Source organism: Globicephala melas, chromosome 14, assembly GCF_963455315.2.
Source record: "Globicephala melas chromosome 14, mGloMel1.2, whole genome shotgun sequence".
NCBI lineage: Eukaryota > Metazoa > Chordata > Mammalia > Artiodactyla > Delphinidae > Globicephala > Globicephala melas.
Genome location: NC_083327.1, coordinates 20,717,972 through 20,736,870, shown reverse-complemented (window position 1 = coordinate 20,736,870; position 18,899 = coordinate 20,717,972). Strand labels below are relative to the sequence as shown.

Sequence of the window (18,899 nt, the reverse complement as noted above, 5' to 3'; positions counted from 1 at the left end):
CTATACAATTATCAAGATCCAATACTTCATTGTGCAAAGCATATTAGGATGTACGAATTTTTTTAAATAAAATTAACTCAATAAATTTTATGTGTGTGTTCTTTTCCATGAAGAAGAAAAAGAGAATAACACTGAAACAAATATATCCATATTCCTACCTTCAAAAATCTCTCATTGGTCAACAGTGCAACTTGCTTTTCTGAAGCTTGCTTTTCCACGTACCTAAAATTTTTACCATCCCATACACAAAAAGAGAAAATTAGAATTCTAAATATTTGAATAGTATATGGAAAGAAAGAACTATGTAGATTGGCGGCCACATTCTTTTATTTCTTCTCAAACATAAGTTCAAGATGACAGTCATGGTTTACGGTCATTTTTAACTCCTTAAATCAGCTGCATTTCACAGTCTAGGGGTCTAATAATAAACAAAAGCCATAAACTCCAGAAATAGGAAATGTTATTTATAAAAAGTGACTCTGGAGAACCTGCAAATTATGTCTCCTTGTAAAAATATTTTTCTTTATGCCAAGTGTTCAAATCCAGCAAAGAAATGTCTCAATTAAAAACAAAAGTGTTTTATTTTGCTCTAAACAAAGAAGTTATTTTTCCCTCTACCCACTTCAAACATAACTGGGTCTGAGATCCCTTATTTTGCCCCAAACTCTTTTATAAGATGTGTTAAATATGTACTTCTCTTTTTACCTCCTAAACGATGGAAGACGTCGGATGTTTTCACATTGATTATCTGATAAAAAATTTATTCTTCTCTTGGCTTCTGGGAGATTACAGCACAGAACACTGAGGGGCTGGGAATAGAAATGTTCTAATAGAGAAAGCTGAAAGAAATGTGAAAATTAAATATATTTGCTGTATTTTGACAGTAAATCTTTTGTCCTACATTTGCTCAATTTTAAGGTTTTTTTTAAACAGCAAAAATATTTACGGCACTATTATATTTAATAATGTCACAATAGCAATGCAAATAATGCACAAATGGCTATATACTTTGAATATTTTAAGACTCCAATTTTGTCGACAAGGTCAGAAAATTGTAATGTCTGAAGTAGAAACTAAAAGAAACTAATATAAATAACTTAGCTATCTGCAGGAGCAACTCATTTACAATAACAGTAAATGTGGTGAGGATGTGACTGTGGTGTGAACTAATAGCCTAACAGATGCTCAAATACTCATAAGAAAATACCAATCTAGAATCAGTGTAAAAACTGGTCTGCTAAATAAATAAAAATGCTACAATAGCAGAAATTTTGCCTACTGATAAAAAACAATATGAAAAATGAGGGACGTCCAAAGAAAATATATCTTTTTAAATTTAGTTTTATTTCATGGAGGAAAAGATGGTACAGTATCTGGTAGATACATGTATTCCAGTCTAGAATGCTGTGGTCTCTGCAGTACAAGGGTGATTAATTTTCCAGATCCTACCATAATTTGTAAGATATATTTCACAAGACTATCCACATGTTAAAAGCTCTGAATCTAAGCAAGCTTCTCATGACCAGTTTGGTTTTTCCAGATACCTTGTACCAAAGAGACAGTTCCCTAGATAGTGGACAAAACACACCCTGGTCCCTGGAAAATAGCATTCCGCATCACAAATTAATAAATTAACATGCTAGCTTATATATCAGTCTTAAGGTATTTGAGCTTGATCCTTCCTGGGTAAACTGATAATGAATTTCTGAGCCTGTAGAGCTGAAGACCAGATATCCAAGGCAAGAGGAAATCCTCCAAAATAGTCCAAAATAGTCCATCCACCAAAATAAGGCTATAAGGCAAAGGGCCAGCCTAACTTAGAAACAAGTACAAAATAGAAAGCAACTGTTCATGCCAGGTGCTGAAGTATTTTTGCACGTATCAACATGATCTTATTTCTTACTTATATATTTCCAATTATATTAATGTGATAATATTTATTCCAATGTTAACACTACTTTTTAAACATGAGAAAAGTAAAGACCAAACACGATAACGGACTTGCTGGGGAGGAGGAAAGGGACTAAGTCACATGAGTTACAGCAGAGCTACAGACAGGACAAGAACCCAGTAACACTTAAGTATTCGGTCCAAGTGTGTTCCCAATATTTGGGTCAATTAACAAGTTGGTTAACATATGCACCTAATAAGGGAAGGACTCAACCATATACCGAATGTATATGCCCTACTGCACCTTCTACAGAGAAGTAAAAACTTACACATATTTCCCATTGATGATTAGGAAAACTAGACAAATGGGGTCTAAAGACTCTGCCACTTATTAGCTGTGTGACCTTGGCCAAGCTACTTAACCTAAGCTTTTGTTTCTCCAAGTGCAAAACTGAGAATAATACATATTAATGAAGCAATGTTAATACTCAGCAAAATGCCTAGCATAAAAAAATTATCAGGAACCTATAAAATCATCTAATCAGATCCCTTCATTTTACAGATGAGAAAACTGAGAAACAGAAAGATTAAGTAATCTGGTTAATATGCTTTTCTTCACTCACTTTCTCAATGGTATTTGAGCCTACAGTTTATATTTTCTTTTCCTTTAACTTCAGTGATCTCTCCCCTCTATTGGTTTTCCTTGTTGTTTTTAGTCTCCTTTTCTGTTGCTCACACAGTCAGCTTGCATTAGGGCTCTACTCCTGGTCCTTTCCCCACTCTAGGTGACTTCATCCTCATTACACAGCTTCAACCATCACCTTTTAATGATAAATCCTAAATATTTCTAGTCCAGATCTTTCTCCTGGGTACCAAACCTTTATATCCCACATGCCCTAAACTTACCATACATAAAAAGAAACTCATCCTTTTCTGACAAACTGGCTGTTTACTTTAGCATGTACACTTAATAAAGGGTACCAACCTCCAAACTATTTGCCAAGCTAGAACCTGTGTGTCTGTAAGATGCTCCTCTCTTACTCACCCTATCATCCACCGAGTAACAAGATTCTATCTCATCTTCAAATCTGTTTCCTTCTCCCTAGTCCCACTATCACTACCTGTTTCGCCCCTGTTGTATCTTATCTAGGTAACTGCAGTAGCCCTCTAACAGAGGTCTCTCCCTCTACTGGGGCCTTTCCAATTTTGACCCAGCTAGCTCCTGTTCCTTAGGATACACTTCTGTTCTCCTATGGACGCCCAGGCATGTTTCTTTAACAGCACTGACTACTCAGAACAGTAACCGCCATTCTACTCTTCTGCCTGCTTCACTAAATAAGCAATTTGAAGACAGAGATTTCTTGGTCCTCTGTATCTCCAGGGCTCAGCTTAGTGCTTGACTTAGAGTAGACCCGTGATAAACACTCATGAGTAAATAAACAAATGAGTAAAATGAAATGAATGAGAGAAATAAATTAGAAAGTTACATCTCAATTTCATTTAATTTTCCATATTGCTAAGGTAAATAATATTTTCTTGCTTCAAAATACTCTTTTTAAAAAGTCTAAGTTGAAAAAAATGACACATATTAGCCATAACAGCTTACTCTTATGTAATAAAATACTATAGTGTTTAATGTAGAGGAAGAACACATATGAGAAATAATTTATTATCTTCAAGGCACTACACAAACATGAGGTATTACCATATTGCACTTTTGTACTGAAGGTTACTAATACATAGGTTTTCATGAACCTGACAACTGGCATGTGTTCACGACTATACTTTGCTAAGTTATTTTAGGTAGTTGCCAAAAGAAGGAAATACTACCGACTTTGAAACAACTGGAGAATGGAGTCCTTTTTTAGATTAGGTGTTATGAAGCTAAGTTCATGAATTTTCTTCTTGAAATTTATGAAACTTTAGTGAAAATCCATTCACAATATATAGGAATAAATATAAATGAACACACACACATATGTGCAGGGCACAGCAAACTAGAGCCCATAGCCTATTTTTGTGTGGTCCAGGAACTACAAATTATTTTTATACCTTTATAAAGGGTTATTTTAAAAAAATAACAAGGGCTTTCCTGGTGGCGCAGTGGTTGAGAGTCCGCCTGCCGATGCAGGGGACACGGGTTCGTGCCCCGGTCCGGGAGGATCCCACATGCCGCGGAGCAGCTGGGCCCGTGAGCCATGGCCGCTGAGCCTGCGCGTCCGGAGCCTGTGCTCCACAACGGGAGAGGCCACAGCAGTCAGAGGCCCGCATACCACACAAAAAAAATAAAAACTAAAAAAAGTAACAAGACTTTCAACAGAGACCACATGTAGCATGCAAAGCCAAAAATATTTAATATCTAGCCCTTTAGAGAAAAAGTTTGCTGACCCCTTATATATAGCATTTCCTAGGTAGAAAGTCCATTAGCATTCATCAGATTCTCAAAAATAAAGGCCCCTTCCTCCTCACCCCCAAATGGTTAAGAATCACTGGAATGGAGAGGTCTTTTTCCATTTTTGATATTCTAATTAACGTATTTTCTACATTTTGCTGCAAAGTAACAAAGGAACCATAGAATCTAGAATAATATAACTTGAACTTACTTATTCAGATTTTGCCATTTAAAATGCCCAATTATCACACTAAAAAGTCAGTCTGAAATAACATGCAAATTATTTAGAATCAGCTTGCGAATTTTCAAACCCATTAGTGTCTTCTTACCTGAAGTCCTTTTATAAAGTTTTGGATTGAGAAATCATGATACAAAAAGATGTTGGTCAGAACCTGCAACACTTTTTCACTTAGTTTAAACGGAAATTGAGTTGTAAGAAGTAGCTGAAAGAGAAAAGGGAGGCAGGACATATTCCTGGTTAGTCTTCCCTCTTCATAAATATCAAGTATAAATAATGAGGCAACGAATGATACCAAAACACAGTACCTATGAAAGCTATACTAGTAGCTAGATTTTTTTAGGTCAGATATCAACCAAAATTTTAAATAAACTTATACAACAGTAACAACAACAAAAGAAGCTATTCATACTATATCTTCAGAATCACAGATATCCATCATCCTTCATTCAATTCCTAATTTTAAAAAATTCTATTAAAAAATATCATCTATACAAACTCTTTTCTCCCAACAGAAGCCACTGAAGAAACTGTAGGCTTTGGCAATTCTTGTTGTTAAATTTCTTTTTCATCCATATTGATGCACATTAACGAAGAGTAACAACACATTATGTACTGTTGAATGAGAAACCCCAAATTAACAGGTGTCTATTTAAAAAATATTAAATAGCTGAATTTGCATTTCAATGGCCTACACTGAAGATTTTACATCTGAAAACAAAAAGTCATACTAGGCTTTTCAAACAGAAACAGAGTGATAGAAGGCCAACTGAATTTGGAAACAACCTAGCAACTTTAAGTACTGTAGCTGGAAAAAATTTCCCTAAAGTCAGTGGCTACCACCTTTAAGGGAAAAAAATGCAGAAGTGGTTACTAAATAAGTGGAAGGTGGTCGTTAGTTTACCTTACAGAGCAGCACAAAGGACATCTTCAAGGAGGTGAGTTTAGCAACAGTTCATGGAAGGTCACTACTAAAGAACAGTATTTCCACTTAGGTAGAAACATAGAGGTAAGGTCTGGGAAGGCGTTGGTATTTACTTTTTGTCACGAGCAGTATGACAGGAAAGAGTCCATGAAAAACTTCAAATCATTTAATATAAAATGTAAGGGTGGGGCTTCCCTGGTGGTGCAGTGGTTGAGAGTCTGCCTACCGATGCAGGGGACACGGGTTCGTGCCCCGGTCCAGGAAGATCCCACATGCCACGGAGCGGCTGGGCCTGTGAGCCATGGCCGCTGAGCCTGCGCGTCCGGAGCCTGTTGCTCCGCAACGGGAGAGGCCACAACAGTGAGAGGCCCGCATACCGCAAAAAAAAAAAAAAAAAAAAATGTAAGGGTGAAAACATTGTTATTGTTACTAGGAAGTCATTAAATTCTGCAAAAATTTATTTTAAAAACCTGTAAGTTTCTATTGAGTAATGACTGGTTGATAGATAAATAGGTAGGTAGATATAGAAAGATATGATCATTCTTTTCATAAAGCTTATATTTTAAGTGAAGAGGTAATACTATACATGAGAAAATCATTAAATAAAAATATTAAAATATGTGAAGTAATATATACAATATCATACTGAGAAATTTATCACTAACATTTATAAACTGTCCATGGCAGTTTTCGTTTCATCCTATTTCACTGGTAACATTTTTTCTTTTTACCTTATCAAGTACTGTAGTCAGGTGCTCCTTGCAAGACAAAGACTGGAATAGTTCTATACACAATAGAGATGATACTGCATGAGGAAGCATCCGATGGACGACAACAGGAGACGTGGCGATCCCAAAAATGAGTATTAGTGGAAATTCATGTAGATGCTGACTAGTATTTCAAAGGAAGATGCAAAAGTGGAATGTCTTTAGCAAATATATTTCAATACACCATGGTTTAAAATAAGACCACCTTTATTTTCAGGCCTACTTTATAAGACATTGCTAAGGAAGATCATTCTAAATAATAAAAATTTTTAGGTCACTCATTTTCCTCTGTTACAGTAACACAGAAATAGTTATTTCCCAGACATTCTAGCTCTGAAATCAATCTATTAATAGATCCTCTCATTTTAGCAATAAGAACATAGTGGTCCAGAGAGATCAACTGCTTCCCTCTAAGGTTATACAAAAATAAGTGTTAGAAGAGGCGTTAGATGCTATTCATCCTCTATTCATCCTCTCGCCCAAAGTTTGAGCCCTACCTACAGTCTTCCTCACAGTGAGACATCTAGACTATGCTTTAAGAGTTCAGTAACATGAAGGTCACTAATTTTCAAGGTAACTTATTCTATTTATGGACGTTTCTAACAGACACTATGCCACCCCAGCATAACAGCTAAGCTTTAGAAAACTTTTCTTACAAATAGGTAAGATATTTTTAATGGACATCATTAAAAAAATATTACATTCTTTCCCCACAGTCTTAACTCAAACTTATTGAACATGATTTATTCTTAGCATTACCAATATGAACATAAATGACTTCCACAGAGTAAAACATCAATACCCCTGAGGGCTATTATAGGTCAGAGCCCTCCGTATCGTAGCTGATAATTTTGCTTGTTCCCTCTTATTAGCTATTGCTTTTCAGTATTCTAGCTGTATGCAGTTTTACTTTCATAGTACTGAAGTATCTGAACTATCTTACTGTTTAAGTTCTTCTTTCTTACTTTTGATGGTAAAAGTAGTCACAAGTCTGAGTTCCAAAAAAGCACAGCTTTTCTGTCACTATTCTGTATTGTGCATTTTTTCAGCATGTTAATCAGTTCAGTGTTAGCATTAAGAAAAGTCTTAGGATCTGGAAATCTTAGTTTCAAATGGGGAAGAAAAAGACTATCAAAGTAGGAATTATTATTAGATTATCACACAGTACAACTTTAGGCAAATGTAGCCATAACTATTAAGCAAGTTAACATACAGAAGAAACCAAATTAATTTATATTGTAAAAAATGTACCATGGGAAAAGCATGTCACTGGGTTTTTTAATAGGGTTATTTAGGGCTTCCCTGGTGGCACACTGGTTGAGAATCCGCCTGCCAGTGCAGGGGACACGGGTTCGATCCCTGGTCTGGGAAGATCCTACATGCCGCGGAGCAGCTAAGCCCATGAGCCACAACTACCGAGCCTGTGCTCTAGAGCCCATGAGCCACAACTACTGAGCCCGTGTGCTGCAACTACTGAAGCCTGTGTACCTACAGCCCATGCTCCGCAACGAGAAGCCCCCGCAATAAGAAGCCCGCGCACTGCAACAGAGACCCAACACAGCCAAAAATAAACAAATAAATAAATAAAACTTGTAAAAAATGGGTTTTTACTTCAATTCCAAGTCTCACAGGATTTCCTTGAAGACCCAATAAGATCATAAAAGTAGTTTCTCATTAGAAATACCATATAAAATAATGTTATTTAAAAAAACATTCTTGCTCAGTAGAGCCATATGTAACTCAGAGCTTCTAAGGGTGGACAGGTATCAGAAAATAAGACATGACAAAAATGTCTCAACCTGGAGTAGTTCATCCATCTAGCGGGCAAGTACGAAACAGACAACTTTGGTGAGAGAAACTACACTTTATACTGCCTTATCATTCTAATTAAAAACTGGTTAACTTTTGATTCTCATTTTTGGATCAAAAAGCAAATGAAAATCGTATAGGAGGTGTTCAAACATTCAATTTTATAAGGAATTTGAAATCATCCTGGTTTCAATCCATTAGTATTAAAATGAGGGGTAAACTGCTACTCATTTTCTCTGCAAAAGGTTGCTTTTTGATTAAAGTTGTATGTTTTCTTAATAAGAAGAATTTTGCAAAAAAAGCCAGAAGATATGCCATCTACCTGCTGATAATTATAAAGTCTTGGAGTACTTTTGTGGTGAAGCTTTCCATATCCTTTAAGATAAGCACAACAGGAGGAGACTGCCATTGGCTAAGAGGAGTCCTCTTTTTTCTTGGCATTTTTACGTCAGTCTTCTTTTAAGCCATTGTGGAAAGAAGGAGTTAAAAGTAAACTTTACTACCCAAACAATGTTATAATGCCACAAGTTGATATATCTTCCATCATATTTCACAGTAACATTGTTTCTTTTATTTCTCCCACATAATAAAGAGAAATTCATTTCAACAGTTATTAGCAGACTCTTTCTGTGTCTGACATGGGAATAATAACCAAGAAGAAAAAAGTTCAGTAAAATCTATAATTCATATGAAATATTTATATTTTCTGCTATCTGAGAAAATGACAGGAAAAGCATGGGGAGACGAGAGTATTTTCTATAAAATTGATTTTCTGTTAGTACAATGTTATATTTTGCTTTGCTTTGGAGTGAGAACCAGTACTTTTCATTAAAAACTGTAATGAATAACACTACATGCTGCTCTACTATTATGAAATTTCAAGTTGAAAAGCATCTTAAATGTCATCTGGTCCAATCCCAATCTTTTAAAGATTTCTGACCTAAATTGCAGGCAGTATTTGATTTCTAGAAAAATCTAAAACTGTGGATCAAATTAAGATATTATGGTAAGCATTAGACCCAGTTTAGTCCCTATATAAAGCAAAATAAACTTCACTTACGATGACTTCAGCAAATACATTCTGCAGAAAATGTCACCACAGTAACTTTTCCCATACTATCTGGCTACACAGCATCATAAACTAAGGCTGTGGTTTTATGGTGCAGTTATCCATGAATCATCTAGGTTATTTAGTTTCACCAGAGACTGTCATGGTAGAATGAGACTTCTATTTATGTATTTGCTTGTTAAACATACTTTACTTACAGAGCATTTATTCCTCAAGAATTCTAAATATGGAACAAAGGAGATTTACATATATATTATATATGTGTGTGTGTGTGTGTGTATATGACAATTCCTCATCAAACTAAGTCGACAGTGGGTACTGAAAGCATGGTTCTACTGCACCAAAGTAAATACTGAACCTAAGAGATAATATGTTAAAGATAAAGACATTAAAGATAGAGATAGAATCTCCAGCAGAACAAATTCCTGATGCTGTTTTGTCATTAGATGACATTCTCCCACAAATAAAATGGCCTCGTAAGACCCTAAACACCTCCCAGGAATTAGGCTACATACTGATAAAAGAAAATTTCTAAATTCTAGTAGCCTTAGGAAAAATAAGTAGCTTCTATTAAATTAACAGCAAGTGCCACATAAACGTATCCTTATTAGAACAAAACAGTACTATGTTTACTATAATTCCAGACCTCTTCAATCATATGCCAATTTCCTGGCAAAAAATTGTCAGTTTACATTTACCTGTGTGACACTCATATACCAAGTGGAAAGAGAATCCATTGAATAATGTATCTTTTTCTGGGTGACCTGAACACTTTCTTTCTCTTTGGATTGCACGTCTACATTGCAGTCCATCAACTGTGAGGCCAGCTTTTGCAAAAAATGTTTCATATCTGCAGAACATAAAACACAAGAAAGCATATCCCATTAAAACACATCTAAAACACCTGAAACTTCTTGATCAGTATATTACACTATTTGGGTAGAATGTGTTTTTCTACACTTAACCTAATGTAACATTTAACATATTAACTATTGAGGTTCATTAGTATCCTCTCCCTAATATTTTAATTTCATTCATTCAGACTAACACTAGGCCAAAGTTTATGTTTATTGTCTGTAATAAAAGTGTTACCTAAACAAATGTGCAAACATGAAAACTATAAATTATATTAGGAATAATATGTATTTAAATTACACTGGACAGCAAAAGGTTTTTAAGACCCCTAAGATGACATCGACAGTGTTATTTACATAAGCTATTTTACTGATTACAACTCTTCCTTACAGTCATTTTTAAAGATGCCCTAAGGGCTTTTACTTAATTCCAAACAGTTTATGAATATGAACATAAATATAAGCACTTAAAGCCCTTGTATCAGCCCAAATCTAAGCACATTTTACTCTATTAGTGTCTACATCCTTTATGATTTAATGGCTCCAGATACCCAAGATTAGCTCTAGGCAATGGACTGCTTTTTACCACGGTGGCCTTTCAAAGTGGGATAATAAGATGATTTGAGGCTGTATATATGAGCCTATGTATGTAGTCTCTTCTCTGTTGGGCTAAATAAGAGATCCTCAGCTTATTAAACTTATTAAAATTTTACTGGGTTCAGAAAACATCTTGTGAGTGCCTGGACTATTACTGGAGGTGAAGCTGATTGGTAGGGGTGGGGCCAGAATAAACTAAAGCGGCAGAATCCTACAATAGTCAAGATTACGCCAGAGGCATTAAACCTCAGCCTGCCAAAAATGTAGTGCCATGCTCCTCCCGCAAATAAAAAAGGATAAAGAAAGCTAGAGAGATGGACGGACGGAAGAGATATGTAACATCTCATCAAGGTTGTTATATTATTTATACTTCACCTGGGCAATCTTTAGCTTGCAATGAAACTACGTATGGAGTAACATTATTCTGAAGGACTTCTGTTAGACTTCTGAATGTTAAATCATGATCTGTTACATTCACACCTATGGGATAATAAATCAATATTACACCATCATTTTTATCATTAATAATTTAACAACAAGAAAAGCCATTTAACATGTCATAAGTTAAAATATTTTAAAAACATGATTAATAATAGAAACTAAGAAAACATACTGCATAAATGAAGAGCTCTCCATTAAAAAGATACATATAGAGGCACACACTATACTTATCAGGAAAGGTATTTAGCACGACTTTTTTAAAAAAATCTACTGGGGATGTGTAGTTGACCCTTGAAAACATTTTAAAAGCAATTTCAAATTCATAAAGAGCTCTTTAAAATAATCATTCAAAAACAAGGGCCTTACTGTGACCCTGACTTAACAACTGAGAAGAATCCAATCATTAATAGCAATTCTATTAATGATCTTAGTAGTAAATACAAAAGGTAAGTGTATACTAGGGGAAGAGTCTAAAAACAAATTAAAACTTCAAGTCCTTTAAGTATTTACTGAATCCCTGGTTCTCATTTCCACAAATCAGTTTTAGTGCTCTGCATGCAGGTATCAGAGTTGAGTGGAAATTTCCCCACTACTTTGGAAAAAATTCTATTCACTGATACCTTCCCTAATGTCACAATCTGTGACTTCTAGAAAGTGCTTTGGTGCTTAGAAAGTGCTTTAGTGCCAGCAGCAGACATCTTGAAACTGCTTGAGACTTGCTACTATAAAACTTCAACTGCTTGGAATATCGTATTTTAATGTATATATGTGGAACCTAGAAAAATGGTACAGATGAACCGGTTTGCAGGGCAGAAATAAGAGACACAGATGCAGAGAACAAACGTATGGCACAAAGGGGGGAAAGTGGCGGGGAGGGGGTGGTGGTGGGATGAACTGGGAGATTGGGATTGACATGTATACACTAATATGTATAAAATGGATAACTAATAAGAACCTGCTGTATAAAAAAATAAAATAAAATTCAAAAATTCAACAACAACAACAAAAACTTCAAGTGCTTGGAAGGAAAAGAAAAGGTTCAGAATCTTCCAGACCACCAGTAAGCAAATTTTTTTTCTAGGAGACAAATAAAAATGCAGGCGGGCTATTTTAAAATGGACATATATACGTTTTTGAAAACAGAAAATGTATAACTGTGTAACTGTATAAGTATTCTTTGAGTACAGATATCAAAATGGTATTTAGCACGCATTATGGTCTAGGAATGTGATACTGCATCACTGAACAAATTTGGGAGTTTAATAAAAATATTGGCTTCTCTTGTCTTTCACTGACAGACTTTATTAGCTATTTAACACTATGTTCCTTAAAACAATGGATTTGCCTATTGAAAATAAGATTATCAACAATGTCTTCAACTGGAAAAATGTTCTCCTCAGACCACTGACTTTGAAACTTATGATTTCCATTAGCTTCTTTTCTCCTTATGACAGCAGGCAGAGAAGGGATTTAAACAGTTATCTCACAACAATCTATCAGGCCCTCCCTCTTGACAGTGTTTCCCCCACTCTACTTCCAATTGCTGTAACCTGGCGGGAGAGAAACAAAGCACCCAACAGTACAAGCCAGCCATCACTGGGCCTCAGTTTCTCATCCATAAATGGAAGGGGTTTGAAATTAAGTGGCAGGCTGCACTGAAAAGCTGGTCCACAGCATTATAAAAATCATTCCCTGGAGTCTTGTTACTCAGAGGGATCCTGGGATTGGCAATATGGGCATTACCTGGAAGCCTGTTAGAAATGCAGTTTCCAGCCCCACCCTAGACCTATTAACGAAAATCTCTATTTACTAAGATCCCCTGGAGGTTATCTGTAGGTATCATTAAGGTTTGAGAAGTACTGCCCTGAATATCAGGAATACGATTTAGGTATTGAACAGTATTAGAGGCAGTATTAAACAACAGAATTAATTTCTTATCTCAGAGCTCACTAGTATAAAAACCTTGAATAAACAACTCCAAATTGGAAATACAATGAAGAGTATGTTTGGAATCCAAATAAATCCAACTTTCCTTTCAGAAGGAATGAAGAAAATTTGCTAATATTCCAAAGAAATTTTTTCCATTATCATGCAATCCAGATGTTTGGTTAAAATGGGATATTAATGATGGATACTTAAGTATGTAAAAAGTTTACAATCTACGATCTGAAAGCAACTTATATATAGTTCATCCAAACCCCCTTCACACCATTAATATTAATACAACATTACAAAACAATCCAAGATTGAAAAAATAAGCACAGGGAAATAAAATTAAGGTCACAGAGTAATTTCATTGAAGATATGATAAAGTATAAAAATTGTATCTATCAACATACTGGTAGTTTCTTTATTACTGAATTCAAATCTCAGATTCAAATAACTAAGGAAGAAAGAGTAACACAAATATATTTCCCCTTCATTTTTCTGACAAAAAGGTGAGGAGGGTACTAACTAACCCTAAATCAATTTCTTTTAATTTACAGATGTATGGTCAGTATAAGGAACTTTTATTCGTTTTGGAAGTATGCAAACTTTAACTGGTTTAATTCTGTAAATGAAAAAGACAAAACAAGTTTATCAGAACAGGTGATTCCCACTATTCTCAACAACAAAACCACTATTACAAAAAACAAACACACACATATGTACCTAGAACAAGAGCAGCAGTTGGAATTTCTCTGAGTTTTATTTGACAGCCCCAGTCTCTTGAATTCTTCTGGAACCCAGAATGAGACTTCTGAAGAAATTCAATTAGACTGTCAAACAGGTTCTTATTTAATTCCTCTTGTAGTCGCTACAAAAAAACCCACAAAACTTTATGAATTATTTTTAGCAGTAATCTGATACATCTTTCCAAGTTTGGGAAAGGAAACTGTCATGATTTCAATTCCAAAGATCACATGTAAAATAATTATAAGATAGATGAAATTAAAAATTGTTTTTCCATAAATCTCCAGTGAGCAGTGCTTTGAATTCCCTCCTTAAAGAATCTCATTTATTCATTCAACAAACATTTACTAACCACCTTACAAATGAAAGAGTCTCTTCCCTAAAAAAAGTGAAAAAAGTGAGCTAGAGCACTTACAATTAAATTGAAATACATTGCATAGAGTGCTATGATAATATAGGAACAAAGAGTAGGATCATCCACCTTAAGCTGATCAGGTGATATATTTGAGCCAAAGAATTAGAGCAAGTGATGCAGGAGGTGATGGTGGACGAAAGAAAGTTAAGAAGGAATGGGGAGTGGAGGAGGCAATCAAGGAAGAAAGCACAAAACATCTGGGGAACCACAGATATAGCTAAGAATAAGAACATGAGAAGTGGCCAGGAACAAGGCTGGACAAATACTCAAGGGACTGTACCAAGGAAATATATATTTGATGTTAAACGGTTTAGATTTTGTACTGTGGGGAGAACCATTAAAGGGATTTGGAGCAGAGGCATGATTAAATCAACGTTAAGAAGGGTTCACCTGGCAGTACTATGAAGGCCAGATTGGAGGGGACTGGAGGGGCTGTACTGGTAGTGGGGCTGGAAAACCCCTGCAGCCTGGATCTGCCTGATGGGATTTGGCCAATGGTGGCATAGGGACTAATGACAGACCAGAAGGGTGTGACATCAGAGGCAGGGACATCAGTTAAGAGGAGACTATGACAATCTATTATGACCATTTAGGTTTCCTAAACTAGAAATCACAAACCCAAATTACTTCAAGCGTTCTAAGGAATACATGAAGGGGCAAAGCCGCCAGGTGTAAAGCAGTAGAGAGTGGTGGGAAGCAGTAACAAACTGGAAAGTGCATAACCCTCCAAAGGCATTAAAAAACAGGAAACACAATCCTGTGTTGGTCGAACAAAACAAGTTCCTTCAAAATGTTGGCCCTACATCTACAAATCTGCTACAGCGGAGAAACTTTTCAGGGCTGAAATATAAAGAACATGGTAACTGAATATGAGGATGAGGGAATGAAGTGGCTTACAAATAGCTTGATTTCTTACTTGTGTAACTGAATGGATAATTAAAGGAGTGCCACCATGTGAAAGCTGTGAGAACATGTAAAGGGCCTGTGCGTTAGCAGCGATAATTATAAACATATGTTCCAATACCTGAAGCTATGCTTAATTGAAACATAAGGGTTTTTTATTTTTTTTAGGATATACAGATTACGCTTAACCAAGATAACATATATTTCATCAACACTCTTATAAACTGGTAGAAAGGAAAATGGGAAGGAACAAATATGAGATTTATGATATTAAGGAAATGTTAAGCTATTAAAAAAAAGTAGTCACCTCAGTTTCAGATTTCATCTGCTGCCATATCAACTGGTAAGTTTCAAAGCGAAGCTTACTGTCCTCAGACTCATTTTTCCCTTTATTAAAATAGTCCTCTAAAAACACAGAAGGAAATAAGTCAGTTTCTTTTTTACATAATAATAGAAAATCTCTGTGCAAAGTAAGTGATGGGTTGAATTTTTTTTTACAAGTATCAAAAATATATATATTTGGGGATAGGTAACATTCAATATCCTTTATATTTAATTTTATTTATATATCTTATATTTTTACTATATTAATGGCATTTGTAAGTTTAAAAATCTTTTTAATTTTTTGACTGTATTTCTATCATTTACTTTTGAACTTCTTAATGGTTTTGGTTTGAGGTATATACATTTAATATGAATGTATTTTCATTATCTGCTCTTATGCTAAGGCTCTGTATACTTTGCTTCACATATTTGCTTTGAACTCTCCTTTATTAAATGATTCTTATTACTACTATTCTTATTCTTTGCTTAGCTGAAATAGTTTAGTGCAGCCTTTTATTTAGTCTGTATTTTATATCCTTCTTGAATGGCTTCCTCTAAATGATTAGCCATTTATCAACACACTATTTATTGCAATGGTTTTCAAACTTTAAACCATGATCCATATTAAGGAACACATTTTACATCATAATCCAATACACGTGAATCTAAGAAAAACAAAAACAGAAGTCCCATAAAACAATACTCGTTATCATGTGACAGCAAATGCTTTCTCTTCTGTTTTTTAAAACTATCAAGATCCACTAAACTGATTTCATGATGCACACGTGGGTTATAACTTTCAGTTTGAAAGAGATGCACTTATTGGATAATCCGTCCTTTCTCCCACCCATGTCAGATGCCCTTATTGTCTGAATACTTACATATGCACTTGAAACTGTTTTTGAACTTCTTTTGTTCTACTGAATCCAGTTCTACTCCCATGGCAGTCCTGAACTCCTGTAACTGTTAGAGCTTTGTAGTGCATCCTAACATCAAACAGATCCAGAGCTTCCTCCCAGCGCCACCAAACATTATTCTCTTTCAAAAAAATTTAAGGGCTTCCCTGATGGCCCAGTGGTTAAGAATCCACCTGCCAATGCAGGGGACACAGGTTCGAGCCCTGGTCCGGGAAGATCCCACATGCTGCGGAGCAACTAAGCCCATGCGCCACAGCTGAGCCTGCACGCCACAACCGCTGAGCCCGCATGCCACAACTACTGAAGCCCGCGCACCTAGAGCCCGTGCTCTACAACAAGAGAAGCCACCACAATGAGAAGCCCGCGCACCACAACAAAGAGTAGCCCCTGCTCGCTGCAACTAGAGAAAGCCCATGCGCAACAGCGAAGACCCAACACAGACCTAAATAAATAAATAAATAAAATAATTTTTAAAAATTTAAGACATTCTCCCAAATTAAATTTGTCATTTCTCAAAATTATTACCCTGGTGTTTGACTGGATAAAATAAAATCTGTAGATTGATTTGGGGAAAATGACATTTTTAAATACGTTTCAAAAAAGTCACATCCCAAAACACTACAGGTCTCTTTTTTTATAATCAAATAGTTTACATGCCTTATAGTTTTCTACTTTCCTTCATATTTCTTGTTGTTTACTGCTAGGTATTTTATTGCAACAGCTAGAACTTTCATGGTATTAAATAATAATTGTGAAAGTACATATTTTTTTTTAACAAAAAGTTAAAAATTAACAATTTTTTCCTGATTTCACTGAGATGCTGCTAGTATCCTCCCAACAAGTTTTAATGTTAACTGATAGTTTGGAACAGAAATTCTCTTCCATGTTAAGGAACTTTCCTTCTAATTGTCATTGACTCACAAATCTTAATAAATTATAACTGAAATTCAGTACAAAGAGTTCTAAGCAAAAACTTGCCTTGAATTATGAGAAACACTATTAGGTAGTGGTTAGACCTTAGGCTCTGGGATCAGACAGCTTGGTTTCAAATCCCAGCTCTGCCACTTGCTAGCACTATCACTGAGAAAGTTCTTTCTACATCTAAATATCCTGATATACTTTAATGGAGATAATAATAATACTTTCTTCATAGTTTAACACATATAAAGTGCTTAAAATATTCTGGCACATTAAAAACACTCAATAAATGTTAGTGCTTTTATTAGTTATAATGACATTGCTCATGATATCAGATGTCATTTCATGCTATGTATCCTTCATGGATAACAGGGGAACAAGTCTTGAATTTTTCTCTGAAAATGAACTATTTCTAGTTAAGTTTAGCAATCTCCAACATTAAAGAAATATGTTGATAAGTCAATCACTTAAAAACAAAATAATTTATAATGTAGCTCTTCTTCGTTCACTATTTCCAAGTCCATCACTGTCACTTTTTATTTGGGGAGGTGAGGAGGGCAAGGAATATAGAAAGCTTCAGGTTTTTTTGAGACTAAATCTGAGTGTAAAGTTCAACACCACTGTTTATTCTGTTAATGAGAAACGGCATCCTTATTTTAAATCATAGTTTCTACCCTCTATTGCCCTCAATATGGACCATTATTTTATTATTTGCTCCCTGAGCACAGGTACTTTACCTAGCTGGTCCCAAATTGAAGGATTAACACCTTAAAGGTCTACATCATGAGATGATTTAGAAAAATCCAATTCTATATATTGGAGCTGTTTATCTCCTTAGTCAAACAATAGTATAGTCCAGTTTTTCTTTTTCAATTCAAAATTAAAAAATGAGCGTGAATGAATATGCTTAATTGCACATCATAATTTTTCCATCCGAATTAATCTTCACAGTGCTGAACAGTGAGTGTAAATACTCAACATGCCTGAGAGGAGCTTTTAAAAAATACCAACACCTGGGTCCCATTCCCAAAGATACTGATTCAGTTGGTCGGGGCTGCGGTTTGGGCATTGGTGTTTTTAAGAAACTCTCCAAGTTGAAATCGGAATAAGGTCGATGGATTATCCCACTGTCAGTATGCTAGTTGTGATACTGTACTATAGTCATGCAATACATTATCACTGGGGATAATTGGGTGACGGTTCAAGGGTACTCTCTACACTCTACACTCTTTCTTACAACTGCATGTGAATCTACAATTATACCAAAAAAAAAAAATCAGTTTTTGTTTAAAAGTTCCCCAAGTGATTCTAATCTGCAGGCCCCATTGAGAAACAGTACAATAAACATTTTCTGACTGATAATAACATCTTGATTTGTTTGAAGTAGTCAAGTCTTCTTAACTTGATCACTAAACAGACATCTGGAGATAAGTAAAGAACGTGAAGACAATATTTTTTTTTAATAATTTAATTTTACTGCAGTATAACTTACAAATAATAAAATATGCCCATTTTAAAAGTTTGATATGTCCTAACAAAGGTATACACTCACATAACCATCCTCTGTCTACAGAACATTCCCATCACTCCAAAAGTCCCTCTTGGGACTTCCTTGGTGGTCCACTGGTAAAAAATCTGCCTTCCAATGCAGGGGACACGGGTTCAATCCCTGGTCGGGGAACTAAGATTCTCACGTGCCACGGAGCAACTAAGCCCGCACGCCACAACTACTGAACCTGCACGCCTCAACGAGAGAGCCCGCATGCC

At 35.5% G+C, this 18,899-nt stretch overlaps 1 protein-coding gene across 6 annotated transcripts in view; it reads right to left on the bottom strand.

The window, feature by feature from the left end:
• ORC3 (origin recognition complex subunit 3) overlaps positions 1–18,899 on the bottom strand; it is a 70,816-nt gene that overhangs the window by 48,380 nt on the left and 3,537 nt on the right. For 5 of the 6 annotated variants that reach the window (XM_030859470.2, XM_030859468.2, XM_060283999.1 and 2 more), the window contains 9 exons: positions 15,281–15,378; positions 13,635–13,779; positions 10,917–11,021; positions 9,789–9,940; positions 8,344–8,477; positions 6,177–6,336; positions 4,612–4,725; positions 706–839; positions 159–222 (listed from right to left, as the gene is read on the bottom strand). In XM_030859470.2, the coding sequence (XP_030715330.1) occupies positions 159–222; positions 706–839; positions 4,612–4,725; positions 6,177–6,336; positions 8,344–8,477; positions 9,789–9,940; positions 10,917–11,021; positions 13,635–13,779; positions 15,281–15,378 (1,106 nt within the window). The remainder of the gene's footprint in view (positions 1–158; positions 223–705; positions 840–4,611; positions 4,726–6,176; positions 6,337–8,343; positions 8,478–9,788; positions 9,941–10,916; positions 11,022–13,634; positions 13,780–15,280; positions 15,379–18,899) is intronic. The other variant, XM_060283998.1, reaches the window with a different exon arrangement.